This window comes from Trichosurus vulpecula, chromosome 4 (genome assembly GCF_011100635.1).
Source record: "Trichosurus vulpecula isolate mTriVul1 chromosome 4, mTriVul1.pri, whole genome shotgun sequence".
NCBI classification, from domain to species: Eukaryota; Metazoa; Chordata; class Mammalia; order Diprotodontia; family Phalangeridae; genus Trichosurus; species Trichosurus vulpecula.
The window spans coordinates 159,153,762-159,177,017 of NC_050576.1; the positions used below are offsets into that span (position 1 = coordinate 159,153,762).

The 23,256-nt window shown below is 41.0% G+C and overlaps 1 protein-coding gene across 2 annotated transcripts in view; it reads right to left on the reverse strand.

The window, feature by feature from the left end:
• Positions 1-23,256, reverse strand: part of KIRREL1 (kirre like nephrin family adhesion molecule 1) — a 166,018-nt gene that overhangs the window by 12,034 nt on the left and 130,728 nt on the right. For both annotated transcript variants that reach the window (XM_036756478.1, XM_036756476.1), the window contains exons 4-10: positions 5,123-5,280; positions 4,621-4,771; positions 2,397-2,502; positions 1,979-2,127; positions 1,484-1,611; positions 321-447; positions 118-218 (exon numbers count right to left, since the gene is read on the reverse strand). In XM_036756478.1, coding sequence (XP_036612373.1) covers positions 118-218; positions 321-447; positions 1,484-1,611; positions 1,979-2,127; positions 2,397-2,502; positions 4,621-4,771; positions 5,123-5,280 — 920 coding nt within the window. The remainder of the gene's footprint in view (positions 1-117; positions 219-320; positions 448-1,483; positions 1,612-1,978; positions 2,128-2,396; positions 2,503-4,620; positions 4,772-5,122; positions 5,281-23,256) is intronic.

Consider the following 23,256-nt stretch of genomic DNA (forward strand, 5'->3'; position numbering starts at 1 on the left):
GAGAAGAAGAAATTGGGGAAGGGAAAAAGAGTGGTGGAAGGGTAAGGAATAGATTGAGTGCCAAGATGAGCCTCTTTCCCATGGAATAAGGTCCCAACCAGCCTCCCCACTACTCACAATTCGGTCAGGGGGTGGTGTGCTCCCAATGAAACACTCCACTTTGCCACCATCCCCACGAACAGCATATTGCACAGCCTCGCTGGAGATGATGGGGGGCCCTAGGAGACAGAGAGACCAGGGCAAAGTGAGGCATCTGTACTCCTTGTGCCTCAGCCCCCAGGGTCCCCACCCACCCACCTCTCACCCAACACTCAGCTCACCATTTACAAACAGTGCCACTTCTCGCTCAGCCACACCAATCCGAGGCACAATGGCCCTGCAGGTATAGATGCCCGCATCTGCCTGGGTTACTGACTTCAGGTAAAGCTGGTTACTGTTGCTTAAGACCTGGTCAGAGAGAGCACCCTCAGGAGTGGAGCCAGGATGCCTGTTTTCCTTGAACAATTCAAGGTTCCACAGCATCAGAGTGAAAAGTAGGAAAGGGAATTGGTGAATCCCAGAGCTGGAAAGGACCCTAAAGACTACAAACCCTTTCTCTCTGTCTCTGACTCTGTCTCTCTCTCTCTCTCTCTGTTTCTCTCTCTGTCTCTGTCTCTCTCTGTCTGTCTCTGTCTGTGTTTATCTCTGTCTCTGTGTCTGTGTCTCTCTCTGTCTCTCTCTCTCCAGTTCAGTTCCGAGAGAGGGAACAATGTCTTTCTTTTAGTTGGGGTAAATTCCTAGCCTCCTGCAGTTGCCCATACCTAGGTTTCCTGACCCAATCAGGCAAGAGGCTCTTCCTTCTATCTGACCAAAATCCCCCTTGCTACAATTTAGGTTCAATCTCTCAGATATGATTTTTTTTTCCTTCTCTAAGGTGAAGCACAAGAATTATTTTAATCTTCCCCCAAAGAACCAATTAGTATTAATTTTTGTTCTTCTAAGACACCAGCATCTTCATCATCCTGAGATGAGGTATCCAGGGCATGCCCCAGTCCAGACCTTCCCCATACCCTTCTCTCACTGGCACTAATCATTCTGTTCCTCCTGTCGCCTTTGACCGAGCCCAGCTACTCTCTGGGGTTCTCTCCCATGCTCCACACAATATTTCAATAACAGTTGACACTTACATAGTTCAAGTTTGTCAAAGCACTTTACATCTATCAACTCATGTGATCCTCAAAGCAACCCTGTAAAATAGGTGCTATTATTACTTCCATCTGTATACGAGTTTGGGTGGAGAGATGACTCGGCCATTGTCACACAGCTAGTGAGTGTCTAAGGTGGGATTCTAACTCAGGCCTTCCAGATTCCCAGTCTAGCATGCTATCCATTACATAAAATTGCCTACCCTGGTCCAAAGTTTAAGACGTGTGATAGGGACTCTCTACTCCAACATATACATCCCAACCCTGAGCTCCCCTGGATGTCCAGAAAGGGGTGTTACCATGTTGGAGTCCTTCTTGGTCCAGGTAAGGGTGAGAGGAGGATTGCCAGCCCACACGCATGTGATGGTCACATCAGAGCCTATGTCTGTGGTTGTAGGTTTGGGGTCAACCACAATCCGGGGGGCAACTGAAGTGGAAAGGAGGGGCTTGTTAGGGTCCCCATCTCATCAGGGTACACCTTCCCAACTACCTTGATTTCTCTTGTCCTACTCACTCTCCTCCCCTAATTCTATTGTTTTTCAGCTTCTCTTAAATCTTTCCTCAATCCCTTCTTCTCTCAAACAGCCTGGACCCAGTAGGGGAGAGGAGAGAAGTGAGGGAAGGAGCCAGAAAGGAGATAAATTTGGACTCCTTTCTCCTTTTCCTTTTCCTTCTTCTAAGGCCATCTCTACTCAGGAAGTGACTTCAGATCACACCCAAGATCCACTGGCCTTCAGGCTTTCTGGCCATCCTAGTCTGGTTCACTCCCATGTTCCCAAACCATTGATACTTACAGTGGACATCCACCAGTGTGCTGACATTGGTGCTGCCTACATCATTGTGGACCTCACAGGACACAGGCTCCGTAAAAAAGGAGTAATCAACCTTTGTCTCATAGCGACTCTCATGCGCATCTTCAATTAGAATTCCACCCTTGGCCCACCTGTGGGACAAGAGAAAAGGGAGATCAGATTCCTTTATACCATACCCTCTTGCCAGCCTGACTGTTCATAGATATCCCTCTTTGCTTATGTCTCTATCCCCAGGTCCCCTCCCCATCTCCTCCTCTCTCTTCTACCCCTGATCCTTTTTTTCCCCACTATCCTTCTAAAACATGTTGCTCTCCCCAGTGTCACCTGTATTTCAGTCTCTCTTTGAACCCACTTTCCTCTCGCTCAGTGCCCACCCCAGCCCCCTTCCCTCTTCCATCACCTGTAGCCTTGAATTTCAGGGTTAGCTGTGGCCTGGCAGGTGAAGACAACTCGCTCCCCTTCCTGCACAGTCTGGGGTTGGATGGACAGGGTCACAGTGGGTGGGTCTACATAATAGGATGGAGGAAGGAAGTTAGGACTAGTCAAATCTGAAAGGAAGCCTTCCTGTCCTTCTCCCCACTTCCCCCATTTCCTGCCCCGCACACACACACCAGGGCAGACACACAGGGCAAGAAAATCAAGAACCTAGGTTCTAAATTTATGAACGGCATTGAATAAATTACCTTCCTTACCCCTATCCCCAAGGGATTGTTGCCTTCATGGCCTTTAAGGGACTGAAAATAAAGATGTATACTTAAAAGTCCATGAGGAGAAAAGCCATAAATTCAGAAGTAGAAAGAACCTTAGCGGGTATCTAGTCCAACATCTCTCTCTCTCTCTCTCTCTCTCTCTCTCTCTCTCTCTCTCTCTCCCTCTCTCTCCCTGTCTATCTCTCTCTCTCTCTCTCTCTCTCTCTCTCTCTCTCTCTCTCTCTCACACACACACACACACACACACACACGCATACAGAGCCCCCATTTTACTGATACCTAGGAATATTAAATAAATCACCTAAGGGGAGGGACTGTGTCTTATATAAATAAGACATCTCACTTGGCTCTTAGTAAACGTGTTGCAGACAGTAAATGCTCAATGAAAATGTTCGTTGTGGGTAGAATGAATGTGATAGAGAAGAAGGAGCCCTGGATTTGAAGTTAGAAGACCTGGGTTCAAATCCCAGCTCTGCTACCTGGGTTACCCTGGGCAAGTTATTTGAGTTGAGTTGAATTAACATCTCTGGGCCTCATTTTTCCTCAATCATAAAATGAAACGGACTAGAAGATTTCCAAAGTGCCTTACAATTCTAAATTCTATGATTTCGTAAAAAAGTGCAAGATTCAGAATGGACGCTTCTGTGGGTACAATTACACATAGTTGTCACTAGGCGGCGATGTTGCTTCAATCAGAAGGACGGTCACTCCTCACTTAGAGCAAGGCTAACCTTCCAGTCCCCATTGCTATCCCCCCACCTTGGAATTCAGGGCTAACCATCCTCCCAAACTGGCCAAAATCATTGCCCTTCTTTTTCTGTCCCCAAAGGGGAATTCTCAAGGCGGAATAGGTCTCCTCCAGAGCTAGGGAGTTCCCCCTTATCGGAGGTTTTCAAGCACAGGCCAGATGACCACTTGCCAAGGATGCCGCAGAGAGTTAATCTGCTTGGGTAGAAGCTGGACTTGATGGCCTCTGAGGCACCTTTCAGCTCTGGAATTCGGTCACTCTAGGTAGCGTGGTCATCATTGCAGGCCTTTGCCCAGACTGCTCAGGAGGGATGGTTATATAGGGCCATGCTTCTCCTGCCCTACCCTTGATTTTCCCAAATCATGTGCTTTTAGAGCTAAACAGGTCATCTAGTTCAAACCTCTCATTTTACAGGTGAAGGGAAATGATTTATTTCTCCAAGGTCACATGTGTAATAATAACAACAATAACAAGAAAGAAGAAGAAGAAGAAGAAGAAGAAGAAGAAGAAGAAGAAGAAGAAGAAGAAGAAGAAGAAGAAGAAGAAGAGGAGGAGGAGGAGGAGTAAAAAGAAAAACAAGGAGGAGAGGAGGAGAAAGAAGGAGAAGGAGGAGAAGACGAAAGAAGGAGAAGGAGGAAAAAGAGAAGGAGGAGGAGGAGGGGGAGGAGAAAAAGAAGAAGAAGAAGAGAAGGAGAAGAAGGAGGAGAAGGAAAAACAAGGAGAAGGAGAGGAGGAGAAGGAGAAGAAGAAAGAATGAAGAGGAGGAAGAAGGAGGAGGAGGAGAAGGAGACTAAGTTAGAATTTATATAGAACTTTAGGAATTGCAAAGTGCTTTAAATAGGTTAACTCAATTGATTCTCACAATAACCCTAGGAGGTAGATGCTGTTAGATGACCATTTTATAGATGAGGAAACTAAGGCAGATAGATGTTAAATGACTTGCCCGGAGTCACACAGCTAATAAATACCTGAGGCATGATTTATACTCAGGTCTTCCCAATGCCAAGTCTGGATTCTATCTACCTATCTGCCTAGGGATTTAAACTCTCATATTCTGACTCTAAATCCGGAGCTTTTTCTACTATACTTTATTTCCTCTACCGACAGCAATCCTGCTCCTCCATATTCCCCCAGACCCACACCACCCCCATGTTGCCCAGGCTCACGATGCACGTTGAGCTCGATAGAGGTCTCCTTCCCACCAGGGATGGCCTCGTTGGTGCTTCGGCAGGTGAAGACACGCCCAATGTCCAAATCGGTGGGATAGATGAGTAGCTGGCTGATCGTGGTCTCCCTCTTTCCATCTTTTAGCACCTCCTGGTGGTGGGGTTGGGGTGTTGGAAGAAAGGCAAAAAAATCAAAGTAAGACAAGAATAATCCACCCATCTGAACAAAGTCACAAAGGTGGAAGAATGCCCTAGATGTGTAAGGGTCAGACAACTTTTAATATAAAATAAACTTGGAAATAGAGGATAAGGGCAGTCTATGGAGAGTACAAAGGCATTCTGTATATCTTTCTTACTGTTTAATCTCAATTTATCATTGAGATGGGACCCAGTAGATGAGGAGGGTGAGGTGGGGTCTGATTGTAAGTCCAAATTCAGGGCAGGCATGAAAGGTGACCCTGAGACTCAGGCTAGGCAGGTAAGATGGGACCTAGAACCTTACCGTTGTGGTCATAGCCCCCTCCTGCTGCGTCCCATCCCGGAACCAAATGATGGTGGCAGCAGGTTTGGCACTGCAAGCTCGGCATGTCAAGTTGTAGGGTGTCCCTGCCCGGAGCAGGATGACAGGGCCCCCATCAATTGTAGGATCCTCTGGGGGGACTGTGGAGGAAGAGGAAAACAAAGTCAGCCAGAGTGGGGTAGATGGGGATAGCAGTATGGGGGCAAATCCCTCTGAGTCACCTACCTACCCCCATACCACCTAACACACTCTGTGCCTCTGAAGCATCTCTCTACCTACAAGGTTTTAAATGCCCTGACTCCTGGCCTGTTGCTGTCTCTGGTGTGGTCCATGATGCCTCATTGCCTCCTTCCATGCCTTAGGCCTGAGATGAGGGGAAACCTCAAAGATAGGGAGGCAAGTATACATGTGGAGTTCTGTGTGGAATATCTGTTTTGTGAGTATACTAAAAACTAGAATGGCTTAGAGTCCAAGCAGAACTCAGTGGGGGTACCCAAGAACATGGCGGAACATACTTCCCCTTGGCAAGTCCCTTCACTAAGGGGTGCTAAGGGAAGAGTGGAGGATGGAGAAAGAATAAAAATCTGCATGTTCTTATCTCATATTTGGCTTAACCATTCATGAGATATTTGCTTAGAAGGTAGTGAATTATGGTAGATAGAATGTTGGACCTGGAGATACTAAATCCTGGTTTGGAATCCTACCTCTGATACTTACTAGCTGTGTGACCAAGGATAAGTCCCTTAACCTCGCTGAGCCTAGGTCTTCTCATCTGTAAAATGGGGATTATACTACCCATAAAACCTATTTCACAGGGTTTGGTGAGATTATCCAATGAGATAATATATGTAATGAGCTTTGCAAACTATAAGAGGGCTACATAAATGTCTATTTATTATTAGTCTTTAATGGTGAAAAGGGGGGAGGGTTAGGCCCATGGCTTTCAGACTGGACACTGGAATTGGAGTGTGCCAATCTCTCCTAGGATCAGGGTCAAAATGCGACCAGTGCTCAGCAGGAAGGAGGTGTGCTAAAACTGGGAGCCAGTAAACTAAGATGCTTGCCCCGGTTGTGTTGCTTAATAGCTAACTGTAAGAAGAAAAAAAAAAACCAAGAGAGAAAAGGAGGAGGAAGATGGAAAGAGAGAGAAGGAGACAGAGAGCAGAGACAAAGAAAAGAGAGGAGAGAGAGAAAGGAGAGAAGAGGGGAGAGAGAGGAGGGAGAGAAAGAAAGAGAGAGAAGAAGGAGGGGAAGAAGGGTGGAGAGAAAGAGAGAGGGGAAAGAAAAGAAGAGAGTAGTGAAGAAGAGAGAGAAGGAGAGAGAGAAAGGGGAGACAAAGAAAAGAGACAGAAGGAAGGAGAGAGAAGAGAGAAAAGAGAGGAGAGAATAAGAGAAGAGAGAGAGGAGGGAAGAAGAGAAGAGAGAGAAGAGAAGAAGAGAGAGGAGAGGAAAGGAGAGAGAGACAGGAGAGAAGAAAAGAGAGAAGGAAGGGAGGGGAGAGAGAGAGAGAGAGAGGCGAGAGAGAGGAGAGAGAGGGAACCTGTGATTGGTATATGGAACTTCTCAGCTGAGGAAACTCCCTCTATCAGTTTCTCTATAACTTTAAACCTTAGAGTTGCCTATAATAGCAGAGGTATCGAATACGAGGCCAAGTGTAGGCCACAGCACTCCAGAGTGTGCCCTGAAAAGGATTAAAATGTAATTGGGAAATATTTAACAAAATAAATAAAAATATGATAAAACATAGATTTGTTTGTTGTTCAGTCACATTCAACTTTTGCGATCCTGTAGATAGAACGATACTGTCCATGGAGTTTTCTTGGCAAAAATACTGGAGTGGTTTGCTATTTCCTTTCCCAGTAGCTTGAGGCAAATAGTGACTTGCCCAGGGTCACAAAGCTGGTAAGTATCTGAGGCCACATCTGAACTCAGGTCTTCCAGATGCCAGGCCCAGAGCTCTAACCATTGAACCACCTTGCTGCCTCAAAATTTTAAAACTAAGTCAATATGTGGCCCATGGGGTTTCTTATGTGGCTTAGAGGAGCACGTTTCTATCCTGAGTTTGATCACTGAGAGGTTATGTAACTCATCCTGGTTCACACAGCCAGGATATGACTGAGGAAGAACAGGAACCCAAGAATTCCTGATTTCCAGGTCTTCCCAACTATAAAATACCTTAAAGGGCAGCCAAGTGGTGAAGTAGAGAGAGCACTGGCCCTAGAGTCAGGAAGATGGGAGTTTAAATCCAACCTTAGACACTTACCTGTGTGACCTTGGGCAAGTCACTTAACTCCAATTACCCTCCCTGCCCCAAACCAAAAACAGTAATACCTTCCCTACCTATCTCATAAGGTTGTTATGAGCTAAATACGTTGCAAACCATAAAGTACACGTGGGAAATGCTACCTTATCATGTGAAGTCCCCTGCTCCCAATTAACTGAAAATTCCTTATTCTTCCTCCCACATGCTCAGTATCACTCCTTCCATATTGCACTAGAATGAAGAACCTCATTAATAACGACACCAGTTATATGAACACTATTAAAAATAGTTCACACGTATATGGTTTTAAGGCTTGCAAAACACTTTGCACACTGTATGTGTGTATGTGTAATCTCGTTATATCCTTAGAATAATTTGTTCAGTTGGTAGGTGTTATCATCACCTATTTTATAGGTGAGGAAACTGAGGCTCATAGAAGTTAAGTAACTTGCCCATGGTCACACAGCAGGTTTAAGTCTGAGGACTCCTTGCATTTGTGATGGCTGCCCCACCCCGCTCCCCTATGCCTGAAATGGACTCCCTCCTCAGCTCTACTTCCTAGAAACCCTCTCTTCCTTCAAAATGCAGCTCAAGCACCACTTCCTACATGAAGCCCTCCTCGATCCCCTCAACTGCTAGTTTCCTTTCTCCCAAACTACCTTGTGTTAATTACTTTGTATTTATCTTCTTTATATTCATCTTGTAAACACTTACATGTGTGCTTGTTACATCACGTATGTATGTCGTTTGTCTTTAAGTCTCAAAGACCAATGACATCATGAGGGTGACGTCTTGACTTGCAAAGTCATCGACCTCACTCTCATCAGAGTCCGGTAGCAAGACAGAGGTCAAAACAACTGGGGAAGGCCCAGGATGCAGTGGGAGACCTTGGCCTTTCTAAATCAAGATCTTAGAATGTAAACTTTTTGCAACAGGGATTGTTTCTTTGTATTTGTATCCCCAGCACCAAGCACAGTGTCCAGCACATAGTAGGTGCTTATAAAAAAAATGCTTGTCTAACTGACTGATGGAGAGATTTCAACCAAGGTCTCCCTGGTTCAAAGCCCAGGATTCGAACATCCTATTCGTATCATGTCAACACAATTTGAACAGTCCCTCTTGTACAAAACTTAGGTATTATCTTGAACTCCTTTTCTTTAAAATTTGAAAATCCTGTCTTTTCTACTTCAGCAATGTCTCTTGCATCTCCCCTCTTCTCTTTTTATTTTTAATTGACATTTAGTTTATAGGACCATAGACAGAAAGCTGGAAGGCCTGTGGAGGCAATCTAGTACAACTTCCTCATCTCCCAGGGAAGTCACGTGACTGATCCAAGGTCACACAGGTAGCACAGAGGTGAGGTTTTAACCCAGATCCTCTGACTCTAGGAACTGCATACATTCCCTTGTACTATGTCTTTTAAATATCACATTCATTTCCAAATACATGCCTCCCTAAGTTCCTCATCTGAAGAATCTTCACTTGTTGCAAAGATTAAGAAAGAAAGAAAAAAAGTCTTCAACAAAACCAACCAAGACATTGACCATATCCGACAGTATAAACAATCCTGCACCCATAGCCCCTCATCTCTGCAATAAAGCAATGCAGGAAGTATATTTTTCTCAACTCTTCTTTCAGACCAAGCTTGGCCATTATAATCACACAGTGTCCAATTTTCATTTTGCTGTTTTTACACTTCATATTCTTGTAATCGTGTATCTTGTTTTCCTGCCTCTGCTTGCTTCCTTCTGCATCAGGTCATAAAAATCTTTCCATGTTTCTTCATTGTTCACTGGTTCTTAGAGTACAGTAATATTCCTTTACACTTGTCTAATATAGTTTTATATAGTCATTCCAATCAATCAACACTTACTTTGTTTCAAGTTATTTACTGCCACAAAAAGTACGACAATGAATATTTTGGTATACATCAGATTTTTTTTTTTGATCTTGGCCCTCCCTTGGAGAATATGCTGCTTAAGGGATTTCTGGGTGAAGTGGAAGTTTTAATCCCTTTATTAAGACAATTCCAAATTGCTTTCCAAAATGACTGGACCAATTCACAACTTCACCAACTCTGTATTATTGAGTCTGTCTTCCATATGTTTCTCCGAAACTGACTATTTCCATCTTTTGTCATTTATGCCAATTTGAGGGTTATGAAGTAAAACCTTGAATTTGCATTTATCTTGTTGGTGATTTAGACAAATCTTTCTTTTAATTGTGTTAATAGTTTGCAATCTTTAAAGAACTATTTGTTCACATTCTTTGATCACATTCATCAAGAAATGGTTATTGATCTTATAAATCTGTGTAAATTCTTTATATAAATAGGATATAATTTTATCACAGATATTTGATACAAAGGAATTTTTTTCCTCTTAATTTTTCTTCTTATCCTAGCTATATTGATGGTGTGAAAAGCATTTCAATTCCACGTAATCAAAATTATCTATTTTATCATCTGTCATCTCTTTTTTCTCTTGTTTGGTTAAGAATTCTCCTTCCACCAGTCATATTTGTGAAAGATAATGATCCATTTCCCCCATTTGGAAATTATTGTGCTATATTGATGGTGTAAGGTGCTGGTTTAAATCTGTTTTTTGCTAAGCTGCTTCCAGTTTTCCCAACAGTTCTTAAGAAGTAGAAAGTCCTTCCCCAAGAAGTTCTCATGTTTAGTGAACATTAAGTTATTATATTTAATTATTTCTGATTCTTTCTTATCCAGTTTGTTTCAAGTATCGCTTTTCTAATTTAATAATAATAACACCTAGCATCTACAGAGTGCTTTGAGGTATTTGCAGAGCGCTTTGAGGTTTGCACTTTATAAATATTATTTCATTTAATCTTCACTATAGTCCTAGGGAGACGTGTTATTATTATCACCATTTTATAGCTGAGGAAAATGAGAGGTTGAGTGACTTGCCCAAGGTCACATTGCTAATAAATGTCTGAGTCAGTATCTGAATTCAGGTCTTTCTGATTCCCAGTCCAGTGCTCTCTCTATTAGGTCACCTAGCTACCACTAATTCATGGTTTTGGTGATTGCTGCTTTATAGTCCAATTTAAGATCAGGAAGCTCTATTTCTTTTTCCTTCATACTTTTTTCATGGCTTACCTTGAGACTCAAATCTAGACTTTTTTATCTTTCCAAATTATTTTTAGTTATTATTTTATCTAGCTCTGTAAAATACTTCCATAGTAGTTTGATTGCTATAACCCTAAATCTGAAAATTAATTTAGTTATTGTAATTTTAAATATTGGCATAGTTCAAAACTAAGCTATGAATTTCCCTCTAATTATTTAAGTCATTCCTTATTTCTTTAAATTATTTTCTAATTCCATTTATGACTTAGTAGATTGACTTCCAGACTTTGATGAATTTTCAGTTATTTTAAATGGGATTTCCCTTTCTATTATTTCTTCCTGGATTACATAGAAATGCTGATTTTTATAGATTTATTTAGTTTCTTCTTTCTACAAAATCTGTTGCCTCAATTTGTTTCTTTTCTGATTCTCTGAGGTTTTCTAAGTAAATTATGTCATTGGATAGGCATAATTGTGTCCCTTCTTGTCAATGTTTATGTCTTTAATTTTTTCTTTTCTTTTGTCTTATTACTATCACTAGCATTTCTATAATTATGTGTAATGGGAAGAGAAAGGAGTTTTGATTTGCCTCTATTTTTACTGGGAAAGCTTCATTTCTCCACTGTATTTGAATAATGCTAGCTTTTAGTTTGAAATACAGGTGGTGAAGTGGATAGGATGCCAGGCCAAGAGTCAAGATAACTCATCTTCATGTGTTAAAATCTGGCCTCAAGACATTTCTTAACTGTGTGACCCTGGGCAAATCACTTAACCCTGTTTGCCTCAGTTTCTTCATCTGTAAAATAAGCTAGAGAAGGAAATGGCAAACCACTCCAACATTTTGCCAAGAAAACCCTAAATGGGATCACAAAAAGTTGGACATGACTAACATGTATATTTTTAATCATAAAAAATGCCAACATTAATCTTATTTTTGCTGTTCAGTTAACTTCCTTTATAACTTAAGATAATATTTCATTTGGTGCATATGTTTAGTATTGGCAGTTTCATCACCTATGTTACTTTTTTTTAACATAAAAAGCCTATGCTTTTTAGAAGTTTTTAGCAAAAAAAAAAATTGTATTTTGTCAAAGGCTAATTCTGTACCAATTGATATAATCACGTGTTTTGGTTTTGTTATGATTAATTATGTTAATTGTTTCATAACTGTTGATCATCTTTGCATCTCTGGTATAAAACCAACTTGAATAATTTTTTGGCTATATTGCAGTTTGGCAGCCAGATATAGAACACAATAGTCTCAGAAGGATTAAAAATGGATTATTACACAGAGGGCAATGGAGAGGCATATGGTAAGTGTGGGCAGGCAACAATATACCATCAACAAGGAACTTTGAGTAACAAGCATAAAAGATGTTATCTAGGAAATGTATGACAAGAAGAAAAGATAATTGATTCATTCATAAGTGAATAGCCAAGTACCCCACTAGCACCTTCCAAATGTCAGGAGGAAAGGTATCCTCCCCTTCCCCCCAACCACATGTTAATGGACCACCTGTATCAAACTTATGGGAGAATATGAACAAGAGATGCATAAGATGATCTGGAAGGGCAAGTTGTGATCTTAACTACTGGAAATTTATGAGAGCAAACATTGGTTTGACTACTTGAGCATTACTAAAAAATTTTTTTGCTAGGATTTTATTGAAAAATTTTGCATCAATATTACTAGTAATATTGGTCTACAGCGTTTCTTGGATTTATCCCTCCCTGGTTCAAGTATTGAGACTGTGTATTTGGTAGAGTGTTTTTTTTTCCAATTTTTTAAAGAATAATTTGCATGTCATAAGTATTAATTTACTTTAGACATTTGATAGAATTCACCTATAAATCTCTCTAGATCAGAGTCCTCTGTCCTCTTTAGTAGTCCTTTATGGCTTGGCCAATTTCATTTTCAAAGAATGGATTGTTTGAGATTGCTCATGTATTAATTTGGACATTTGATATTTGAAGGTAATCCTTCTTTTCCTGTCAATTCTTGATTATTCCAGTATATAACTGACTATACTTTGTTCTGATAATTATTTTTATTCCTTTTCTGTTGTCATTTCAACCTTGTTCATTTTGTTTTTATAGTTTTATTTACTTATTTTTAATCAGGTTAAAGAGTTTTAAAATCAATTTTTTAGTCTTTTGAAAGAACTAGCATTTAGTTTTATCATTTCTGTGGTATTTTTATTTTATGTTTTCTCTAATTTCTGAGATTTCCTCTTTTGTGGCATTTTAGCCTTGCTTATATGGTGGTTTTCTAGCATTTGTTGTTGTTGCTCATTCAGTCAAGTCAGCTTTCTTTTTTCTTCAGTTTTGTTAATGTGTGTTTCAGAGACATTCCCCCCCTCTCCTTGCAGCCCAGAATTGCCGTGTTTTTATTTTCATTTTTATAATTCTTTTTCAGTTATAGTTTCTATGATTTGTTCTTTAACATTAATTAGATATCATTATTAAGGCTCTACCGAGTCATCTTCTGCTTGTGTTCTTTATATTAAATACTAATTTTATTGCATTATGAAATATATAGGATATGCTTAGTATTTCTATCATTTTTTAAAACATTTACAATTACATTTACGCTTTCACAAAGGCACCATGATATTGAGAAATTTGTATATACTTCAATGTTCTCATTCAGAAGAGCCTATAATCTTTTAGATTTAACTTCTTTAATAGTTTGTTCAGTAGCCTATTTCTTTTTTATTAATCTTTCTGTTAGATTTATCCAAGTCTGAGAGAGGAACATTAAAGTCTCCTATTGTTATTATGTTGCTATCCAAGCATTTTTCTTGTTTAGTTAACTTCCTTTATGACTTTAGGTACTATACCATTTAGTGCATATGCTTAGTATTGACAGCTTCATCTATGGTACTTTTAAACATAAACATTTAAACTTCTGGGTTATCACTCTTGACATTATGCATTTTTTAAAGATTGCAATTACTGCTTTTTTTGCAATCACTTTATACATAGTAATTTTTGTTCCAGCCTCTCATTTTGCATTTGTTTTTATTTTTAGATCTATTTTCTTATGTATAGATTGGTAGGTTTTGTTTTTTTAGCTATTCTGCCACCCTATAATTTTCTTGTGTTATTTAATCTATCGACATTTTGGGTTATGATGTTAGGCTAGTGTTTTCCTCCATTTATTTCTTTTTTTTGTTTCTTACTGATTTTTGCCCCTTCTATTAAGTTAGAACTTTGTTGCTACAATTAGCTCACAATATTTTTATGTTAGTCTATTTCTCTAGGCTCTCCTCCCAACCAGCACTACTGTTTGCTAACACTATCCCAAATTCCTTAAGTTTTCTTTAAATATTCATTGCTTCCTTCAATTCTCTGTCCTCATTTCTTTCACTTATCTCTTTTGTCCCCTCTTTTGACCCTTCACTTTCCAGTTAGGCCTATGGTTCAAAATCTTTCTTTCTCTACACTTTTAGTTTAGGTAATATTCTTGTATATTTTCCTTTGCTTTGTCCTCATTTTTTCACTTCCTTATAGTCCATGCTGAATTCAACTCTCCAATTCATGGACTATACCCTTATTTGTTCCTTTATCATTCTGTGTCTCTCATGAGAGTAGTCTCTAGGGCACCAAACTTCAACTCTCTCCTCTACTGCATTTCTATGCTATTAAATTTATAGATCTTACACCATCTTTCCTTTTTTCCCCTGCTGTCCAGCATGCTTAGAAATATCAATTTATGAAGGAAGCTGTATTGACTGGAAGTAAAGTTATGTGGTTTGAATCACTCTTTGTCCAGAATCATGAGAACCAGTCCCTATGCCCTGAACTCACACTATTCACTCACCGTTCCTAAAGCTCATCTCTGGTTCTATATCCTCCCCACCCAGGCACCTTTGGTGCAGAATTCCCTGGGGAGTCATATCCTCTCTCCAGGGGTTGGTTGCAGTCCTGAGACAACCATTTCTCAAAGAAGATAGTTTCCTAATGCATACATCCTTCTTCTCTGACAAAACTGATCTAAAGGCCACTTTCCACAGACTCACACACACGACCTCTATATAGGAAAGTTTTTTTTTAGTGGCACTCTTTTATTTCTCCTCCACAGACAGGACCCCACCTCTAGTCCTTGCACCCCAGTAAGTTCCTTCCATTGCTATTATCTTACTTGTCCATAGCCTCTACTTTTGTTGAGAGACTAAATAAATACTATCCTCAGCTTACTATAGGCTAGGTAGGAGTGCATCTCTAGCTTCCCACTATATTTTCCCTTCTCCCTTCTGCTGTTATCCTTCCCACTAAAGATATTGATTCTCTTACAGAGGATCAGAGGACTTAGTCTATAGACATGCCAGGTTTTGCTGTTTCCACCTTTGCAGTAAGTCTTGTATGCATCCCCTTCTCTCCAATTACACAGACAGCACCCTGGCACCAGCCCTTATCATCTCATACCTGGACCACTGTAACAGCCTGCTGATTGGTCTCTCTGCCTCAAGTTTCTCCCCACTCCAGTCCATCCTCCACTCAGCTGACAAAATTACCTTCTGGCCTGACATATCAGCTCTCTACTCAATAAACTTCAATGGCTCCCTATGACCTCCAGATCAAATATAACATTCTTTGTTTGGCCTTTAAAGCCCTTCACAACTTATCCTCTTCCTACTTTTCTAGTCTTCTTATATTTTACTCCCCTCTACCCACTCTATGATACTTCTTGATGTTTCTTCCATGCAACTCTCCATTTCCCAAGTTGGTGCCTTTTCACTGGCTGTCCCCCGCACCTGAAAAGCTCTCCCTCCTCATCTCTGCCTGCTGGCTTCCTTCAAAACTTAGCCTAAATCCCTCTTTCTGCAACTGGTCTTTCCTGCAAACCCCTTGTTTGCTAATACTTTCCCTTAGATATTACCTTCCATTTACACTCTATACTTCTGGTATGTATATGAGTTCCCTAATAGCAGAGACTTCATTTTTGCCTCCTCCCTCCCCCACCATATCCAGTGTTTATCACAGTGTCTGGTACATAGTAAAGCACTTAATGTTTATTGATTGATTAAATGTTTATTCAGCTTTATTCCTTCCCTTACTTAAGTTCTCCTTAAACAAATAATACCTCAGATTCTTTTTGTTTCTGGATGGTCCCTTTGTTCTTTCTTTTATCCTACAATTCAATCAAAATTTTTTTTTGTCTAAGAAATAATCTGTAAACAGTTAATTAATTTCATTACTTAGTCTTTGCTCAAAAATTATACTTATTTGCCTATCTTGTGTTTCTTTTGTTTAGAATGTTTCACATATTTTGCTTATCTCTGCTTTTTAGTGTATTTTTGTCTTTCTTTTATAAAAGGTTTTTTTTTTCATTGATGATTAAACCCAAGCTTGTAGCTTGAACTCTTCTGCTTTATGCAATATACATTCCATCCTCTTCTCCAGTTTCCTGTGACTAAAGAGTAATCTTGAGTTATTCAAATTGGCATTCTTTCATGGTTAAAAGATCTTTTACCTGCCTGCCTGCAACATTTTGTTATTGACATTGAGAAACTTAATCACTAAGCATTTGAGATTTTTGTGTGAGGTTTAAATGTGTTTGTGCATAAATATACATTTACAAGCTCCTTAAGGGAAGAAACTATTTTATTTTTGCCTTTGTTTCTCCATTCCTTTTGTGTCCTAATTGCCTAGCAAGGTGTCTGGAAAATAGTCATTTAATAAATATTTACTGCTTGCTTGATATATATGATGTTTGTGCTTAGGTGTATATGTTTCTCTGGCAGCAATCTGTGGATTCAGTACATCAGCACTTTGTTGTCTGTGTTCAAAAGTTCCAGGCACATGGATTCCTGATATATAGTTTTCAGATTTTACATGCTATATATATAGATACACACACATACATATACACACACATATATATACACATACATATATGTGTGTGTATATAATGTGTATATATACATACACACATACACATATATTTATTTTACATATAGATGTTATATAGTGATATATAAATATGTGCATTAAGTACTTCTGAGAAATACGATATTTACATTATATCTGCATAGCCTGCCTGTAATTTCAGTTGCTTTGGCTTGTGTAGATTCCATGGCTTCTTTTAAAGTTGTTTTTTGCTTCTCTTATGCAAAATTTCAATCAACTTAAGTATTTTATATTCTAAATATGCCATTCTTTCTTTAAAAGCTTCTGTTTCTTTAGAGAAATTTTCTATCATGTCTTCTATATTTCTACCCTGCTGCTTGTCTTTAAAATTTTGCATTGAGAGTTCTGATTTCTGACATAATTTCATTCCTAATATCTTCTTTCAAAATTTTCTCTTTGGAGCCATTCTGGCATTTTTTTATGTTGTTCCATGATATCTGGAGAGTCTGAAGGATTTTTTCATTAGAAGATTTTTCCTCATTTTCATTCATGGTATAATCATAAGCATGTATAGAAGACAGGCTGGCTGTGCAGCACATCCTGTAGGGGCCACTGAGTCACTGCTTAGTTTGTCTCTGAGGGGAAGAACCAAAGATAATGTGTGCCTAAAGGGCAAGCCAGAAGGCCCAACACACACCATACTGTACATGTTTGAGTCTAATACTTTGTCATATTCTGGTCTCTCAATTTTTATGAGCTTCTCTGTGAGCTAGGTTTTTCCTTTGGTTTGTTACTGATATTGAGAAATATGTGTGTGTATATATATAAAATACATTTTGAAGGGGGGAAGGCAGGGCAATTGGGATTACGTGACTTGCCCAAGGTCACACAGCTAGTAAGTGTGCCAAGTATTTGAGGCCGGATTGAGAAATATGTATTTTTAAGGCTTTCTCCTTTAGATTTTTGGTCTTTCAGTCTCTCTCCTCTCCGGTCATTTGTCTCTGGTTTCCTCTCTTACTCTTTGGCTTCTTGTCCTCCCACTACTGTAAAAATATCTTCCCCTACCCTTCTGCTGAGCTGGTCATCCTCAAGATGAGGATGGGAAGGCCTGGCCCAGGCCCCTGCTGAGTTTCTAATCTACTTTCTCGCCAGCACTGATGCACTTTTCCCTCTAGCCCACTATGTGATGCACGTGTCTCCCACATCTACCCCGCCTGTTGTTCCTTCTTTCTTTTTCATAGCTGGAAAGAATCTGAACCTGCTGCCTTTTTTAGATATGGTGTGGTGGTAGGGAGTGGGCCAGGGCAGTGGGGAGTGAGCTAAGTCATTGCTATACGAGGCCCACGAAGACACATTCCGGGCCTGAAGCACAAGCTTCGAATGTTACCCACAGTGATTGTACCCAGGATCCATGGCACGAATTAGGAGATGTAGACGCTGAGGATTTTAGTACTGGATCTCATCACTCCTCCCCTTTACTATTGCTACAGCTTCTCCTAAATAATCTCCCTGTCTCCAGTTTCTCCCTGTGCCAATCTGTCTTCCAATCAGCTGCCAAATTGATATTCTTCTAGCATAGGTTTTAATAGCTACTGCCCTGCTCAGGAAACCCCTATGGCTCCCTCTTGCCTCTAGGATAAAATACAGACTTTTCTGCTTAGTTTTCAAAGTCCTCCACAACCTGACTCCAGCCGACATTTCTAGGCTTACCGATCAATACTTTTCTTCATGCCCTCCACAGAGCACTCATACATACAATTCTCACTTTATGTAAGTTCATTATTCTACAGACCTCTATGCAAAGTGATTTCTACATAATGTAAATTTGCCCACGTGGGGAAGGGAGGGAGGCAGAAAAGGGGCTGTGTGCCTGTGGAGGGAGGAGGCCACATGTGGTTCAAGGACACATGAGAGCTAGGGGCAGAGAAGCAAGTGTAAGAAGAGGAATGGGATATTGTGGGAGTGGGGAGGTGGGGGAGGTAGGGCTGATCACGTGGGGGCCTGACTGTTAGAAAGAGGAAGAAAGGCAGACATGTGGAGGCTGAACATGGACAGACAGAGGAGAAGACAGGCAAAATGCAGGGGCTGGGGAACATACACCAAGTACCACGTGGCTAGACAGAAGACAGACATACAGAGGCTGGACATGAAGGCAAGTGGGCAAAGCAGGACATAGGTCTCCTTGCTCATGACAGAAGTGTCAAGCCAAGCCCCCTACCCGGTATCAGTGATGGTCTCTCTGCCTGTCTATTCTTTGGAAGATTTTGTTTTTGTTTTTTTTTTAGGGTTTTTTATTTTTTGGTCGGGGTGTAGGAGGTCACTGTGTGGCTAAGCTGAGGGGCAGGAGCAAAGGGAGAGAGCCCAGTGTAGTACAGTAAAGTTAACATAGGTGCTTTTTTAGAATGCAGATTTTTTTCTTTATGTAAAGTCGAATTTGCAAAATGTGAAATTGTGTAAAGGGAAAACTGCCTGTGCTGGCTTGCTTGCTGTTCCCTACACATAACAATCAATCTGCATCTCTATGCATGCTGTCTCCCAAGCTTAAAATGCATTCCATTCTCATCTCTGCCTCTTACAATCCTTACTTTCCTTCAAAACTCCCTTCAAATGCCACCTCGGACAGGAAGGCTGTCCTGATCTTCCCAGGTGTTAGTTTTCTCCTCCCAAAATTACTTTGTCTACATTTTGTATTTAATTTTCTTTGTATGCGTTGTTTCCCCACAGTAGAACAGAAGCTCCTTGAGGACAGGAAGCTCATTCTTGTCTTTGTATTTTTAGGACTTAGCAAAGTGCCTGGCACATAGCAACACACATTTATTATGCACCTGCAACCTGCTAGACTGTCCTGAAGATACCAAGACAAAAAATTATCAAGATGAACTCTCTCTCTCTTTCTCTCACTACACACACATATTTATATGTACATACATACACAAACACATATGTACATATGTGTGTATATGTGTAAATATATATATACACATATGCATATGAAATGTATAAATACAAAGTAATTTTTGTGGGGAGAACACTCTAGGCTTGGGGCACCAGGAAAAGAGTCATGTAGAAGGCAGCACTTGAGCTGAGCTTTGAAGGAAACTAATGACTGTAAGATGTAAACGTAAGGAGGGAGTGCATTCCAGGCATGGAGCACAGCCTGCGCAAAGGCCAGGAGATGAGATGCATGTGCAGAAACTACAAGAAAAACAGTCTGGATAATTGCAGTAACTCCCATTGTCTACTCTCTCTGTGCTTTGGTCTGCTCTTCAAACTACTCTCAGATTTATGCACAGACCTGGTTATGTCACCCCTCTACTCAAAACCCTTCAAATGCACCCTATTACCCACTATATAAAACAGTTCCTTAGGCCGGCACTCAAAACTCTCCAGAATCTTAGACCACAATATCTTCCCAGGTTTATCTTATATACCTCCCTTCCATGTGGTCTATGCTTCCAACAGATTGGACCATTTTCCAATCCTTGTGCAGGCCCCTTATTTTCTTGCCTCCATATTTCTTTTTTTTCTCCAGGTTGGAGTGTATCCCTTTTCTCCCTTCTCCATCTTTATTTCTCTGATACATTCAGCACATATTATTTTGTATTACAGTTATCTGTGTGTACATAGCACCTTTTTACTAGACCCTAAGCTCAAGAAGTCAGGGAATCGTGTCCATGCATAATAATCTATTACAAGTCCCTTAGTGCCTTGCACGGTGCTCTATATGTAGTACATGCTTAATAAATACTTGCTACAGTTGAAGCCATATGCATGTATGCACATGTATCTGAGTTTAAATGTGCCTTGTATACATAATAGATACATACATGCTTGCATGTCTGTATCTATTATGATCACATATATACATTTGTATAGACTTGAATACATCCATGTATTTTTATATTTAAAGGACCCTGTGGGTGCTCCCTCCACCAAAGCTGATCACAAGTCCTCCACACTATTAAAGTGCTTATGAAGATGGGTCTTCATAACAACTGACTGAAAAAAAAAGTCACAGCATTACCCTGAAGCAACCTTCTGGTGATAAGCCTCCCCTAATTTAGTCAGGCCAATCCTCAGATGACTGGCCTAGAATGTATTTCTGGGCCTCTCCAGTATCACTGTTTAAATGTGCACGTATGTTTATAGGTACACGCATCTGCATTTAAAATGTGTATGTGTCTTCAAAAGAAAATACCTTTACCCAGAATCCTGCAATATGAGGGAGAATAGGGACATCACATTGTTTGAAGGAGACTGAACAGCAAGAAGTTTGTTCTTTGGGGTAGCAGTGGAAGAGGTGAATACTAGGAGATAATACGGTTTAGGGTCAGGTAGAGACTGCATCAGGCTGGCAAAATGCAAGGCTTCAGGCACTCTGGATGCTCCCTTCTGGTTTCTGTGGGTATCACAGTGTTCGGGGCCCCACCCCAGGCCCCCCATAAACAGTGAGCTCCAGGCAAAAAGGAACCAAGATAAGCTTAGCAGATCAATGCCTTTCTTTAGCTATAGATAGTTGGAAGTTTGAGAGGTAGAAGGGAAGGAAGCAGGGGGACAGCAGAAGATAAGCCAGGAAAGAATAATGCATGGAGGGGCAGAGCAGGGCAGGGTGGAACAAGGCAGGTAGGTCAGGGCAGAACAGTGCACAGTTGTTGAGTTGTTTCAGTTTTATCCCACCCTTTGTGACCCCACTTGGGTTTTTCTTGGCAGAGATACTGGGGTGGTTTACCATTTTCTTCTCCAGCTCATTTTACATATGAGGAACTGAGGCAAACAGGTTTAAGTAACTTGCCCAGGGTCACACAGCTAGGAAGTGTCTGAGGCCAGATCTGAACCCATGAAGATGAGTCTTCCTAACTCCAAGCCCATGTGCACTATGGCGCCACCTAGCTGCCCTAGGGTAAGTAGGACAGTATAGAACATGGCAGCATAGAAGAGAAAGTAAGAGGGAGGAAGAAAGACCAGCTGGAGAAAAGCTCTCAACATAATTCATTCTTTATGTTGCCTGGACCAAGAGCCTGCAAGAAGTCTCTATTTGCCCCTGCTATCTACTCTGAACCAGAAGTTGATCCCTGAAGGTCCTTCCAGATGCTCCTTCCCCTTTTCTTCTGCCAATCATACCCATTTCTAATATATTGACTGCTAGGGCCATATCTCTGGAGTTGCAAAGATCTCAGAGGCCATCTAATCCAATCATTACATTCTACAGATGAGGAAACTAAAGGAGTGGATTAAATGACTTGGCTATTGTCTTACAGGTAAGTGTCAGAGACAGCTAAAGTCAGTCTTCTTTCCAATGACACCTAAGCTGAGGTTCTCCTCTCCAGCAAACTAATCTGCTCCCCACACCTCCTCTATCTGCCTATCCGATCCTCCTCTGCCATTTTTGAGAGAACTTTTGGAAGCAAATGATTTCACCTTAAAGGGCTTGAGTTTTTTCTTCTGTAAAATAAGGGGTTGGGACATGCAGCCTGATCTGGGAGGGAGAAAGCTGGTCTCAGAACCAAGAATCTCTGGTTTTGTCTATACACGCTGGTCATGTGACCAACCCAAGTCTCTCAGGGCACATCGTTATGTTCAGAGACTTGAAGTCTCATAGACTGCAAGCTTCCTGAGTTCACCGCCCCTCTAATTTATTCTTGTCTTTTGATCAGTGCTAAGCCCAGTGTCTTGTAAAAGCATTTTGTTGAATTGTTTCTTGAGTTTAAATAAATTCATAGCTGCTCAGCACCCTCTCCTCCCATTTGTCTCTTCTTCACCCCAGTGCCTCTCCTTGCCCTAGGTTATCTCTTCTCGCTCTAAGGCCATTTTGGGGGAGGGAGAAGGACAATGAAAAATCAAAGACAGAAGCGAAAGGAACGTGATAGACAGTGAAGAAGCTTTTTAAAAAGATAGGAAGAAGGAAAGAGGGGAAGTAGAGGCAAGGGGAAAATAAGAGATAGAAATATAAAGGCACATAGGGATAGAAGCAAAAGAAACAAAGGACAAAGAGATTGTAATATACAGGACAGACAGAGATAGACACACAGCCAGAGAAATGGAGACACAGTACAAAAAAACAATAGAGCCAGAAACACTGAGACAGAACTAGAGTTAAAAAAGAAATCCAGCAATAGAAAAACCCAGAAACACAGAAGAGATAGTAGAGGTAGGGAGCGGTAAAAGTGAGAAGGGATAGACAGAGGAAGCAAAGAAAGACAGAGAAAGGCACAGAGAGAGGAAGAGAGACAGAAATAGCAGAAGAGTGGGGGTAGAGAAAGATCAATCAGGGAGAGTTAACACAGATAAAGGCAAGGGTGAGAGAACAAAGAAAGAAAGGGGCAGAGAGGGTAAAGGAACACAGAGAGGGTGGGAAAGAATTGGGGAGAGGCAGAGGTGCCCACAGAGAGGAAAAACACAGAACACACAGACCCTATGTCACAGAAGGAAGTAGAGGGTGAGATGCGGACGGCGCACATATAAAGATACACACACACAGACCTACAGACTAAGCTACAAAGTCAGAGAAAGGAGGAGTCTAGGGGAGAGGGGTAGAGAGAGTGAGTGAGAGAGAGAGAAACATGCAAACCCAGCTCCAGGCAGAAGTGTGTCAGAGGCGACCTCATTCCTTTAATCTGCCCTGGGGAGGTTCTTCTAATTATGCAAATGGCTCCCGGGTGTCCTGAGAAGACTTCTGCTCTTCCTACCGTGGGCGGCTTTAGAGGGAATGCCTGAAGCCAGGTTGAGATCCTGAGGATACAACTTCTTCAAGACTGGGGGGAGGGAGGCTGGGGAGAGAAGGGGCATAGAGAAAAGGGAGAGGGGGGAGAGGTTGTCCTGGACACCGGTACAGTCTCTGAGAGCCCTCCCAGGCTTTCCCTCTCCTTATCTCTTACTTGATATATTTATGCGTAGGGCCACCCTCAGTTTCCA